This window comes from Myotis davidii, unplaced genomic scaffold, assembly GCF_000327345.1.
Source record: "Myotis davidii unplaced genomic scaffold, ASM32734v1 scaffold428, whole genome shotgun sequence".
Lineage (NCBI taxonomy): Eukaryota > Metazoa > Chordata > Mammalia > Chiroptera > Vespertilionidae > Myotis > Myotis davidii.
In genome coordinates, this window is record NW_006299834.1 from 3,603,803 (window position 1) to 3,605,257 (window position 1,455).

General features: G+C 65.5%; 1 protein-coding gene across 1 annotated transcript in view; it reads right to left on the minus strand.

Moving 5' to 3' along the window:
* The window catches only part of CACNA1I (calcium voltage-gated channel subunit alpha1 I), a 108,137-nt gene that overhangs the window by 641 nt on the left and 106,041 nt on the right, over positions 1-1,455 (minus strand). Inside the window, exon 33 of the mRNA XM_015571918.1 lies at positions 789-988. Within this exon, the coding sequence (XP_015427404.1) occupies positions 789-988 (200 nt within the window). The remainder of the gene's footprint in view (positions 1-788; positions 989-1,455) is intronic.

The window sequence follows — 1,455 nt, forward strand, 5'->3', positions numbered from 1 at the left end:
CTGCCCCTGAGCGTGGCTCTCCTGACAGTCACTGAGCGGCCTCCCACCGGCTCTCCCCACCCTGCTCTCTGGCCCCAGAGGCAGCCGGAAGTGGCCTGCTCAAGCCCTGTCAGACCCTGGCCTGAGGGTCCTGCCTGCCCCTCCACACCAAGCTTCCCACCACCCACCGCCCCCCACCTCTGCTCACAGGCTGCCTGGAAAGCCCATCCCAGATACCCCCGTACTCCCACCTCAGGGCCCTCCCAGACCTTCTACCTGACTCCCAGCGCCCCTGCTCCCGCCATAGACCCCTCTCCTGTGCAATGTTCTCCCCAGTGTGTGTGGCTGCCAAACAGACTATATACTCTTTACCCACTGATCTTGGCATTGATCTAGGCACCTCCGAACTCATACATTAAACACAATGTAAGCCCCAGGGCAGGGACTCCGCATTCTGTAGCAGCTTCAGCCTCGAGCCCAGCACGCCCAGCACGCAGTGGGGCACACAGTTGGGGTTGACCGCTACTGCGTGAACAAATGCCTGGAGGAGCCCTGGGCCCAGCCCTGCCTCCACCACACTGTGCCATCTGGGCAGCTCCTGCCTCTCCCTGAGCCCTGAGCCCGGGTCTGCCACCCACAGAACAGGGTCTCAGGGCTGCAGGGCCCTCTGCATGCCCGGGTGTGGCCCTGCCAATCCAATACAGGTGGCCCCCAGACCAAACCTCCCATTGCCCACCTGCCCCTCCACCTCCAGCGGGAACTCAGATGCCCCCGAGGAGGGGGCTCCCGGAGCCAGGGAGGTGCCTTACCTGCCGGAGGAGGGTGCAGTTGACGCTCGGTGACCGCAGGGATGCCCAGGAGCCCTGCAGGGCGATCTTGGGGAGGGCCCCGGCCCCGGTGCCCTTCTCCTGCCCCTTCTGGCTGGAGGACACGGCGGGGTGGAAGAACTCCGCTGGCATGGGCAGGAGTGGGCTGGAGGCCTCTGGGGAGAAGGGGCTCGAAGGTGCCGCTGGGGAGGGAGGAGAGGGAGCTGGGGAGCAGGCTCAGGCTGGCGGGTCCCTGGGGGTGGGCTGGTGGGGCCGGGGCTGTGAGACTATGGGCACATCTCCCTCTCTCAGCCTCAGTGTCCTCACTGTGAGAGCAAGAGAGAACAGCGAGCCTGCCCGCGTGATTCCTGGGAGGACAGGCACCAGGCAAAGGCACAGCTTCTGGAGCCAAGTGGACTCGGCGCCAAGACCCCTGGGTTCCTGCCTCTGTGAAAGGGGGACCAGCTGCTCCCGTGAGGGGTGGAGAGGAGGTTGTCAGATCAGAGGTTCCCAGCCCAGTCCCAGGAGCACAGCAGACATTATGAGTGCCACCCCCAGGCTGGCCGGACCCCGTGGCGTGTCAGGCCCTGGGGCCTGTCTAGGACAGCAGGCAGGTGGGCACTGCACTGCATGGGCTGAGCACACAGATGCTGCTGGGTCTGCCTGGTCT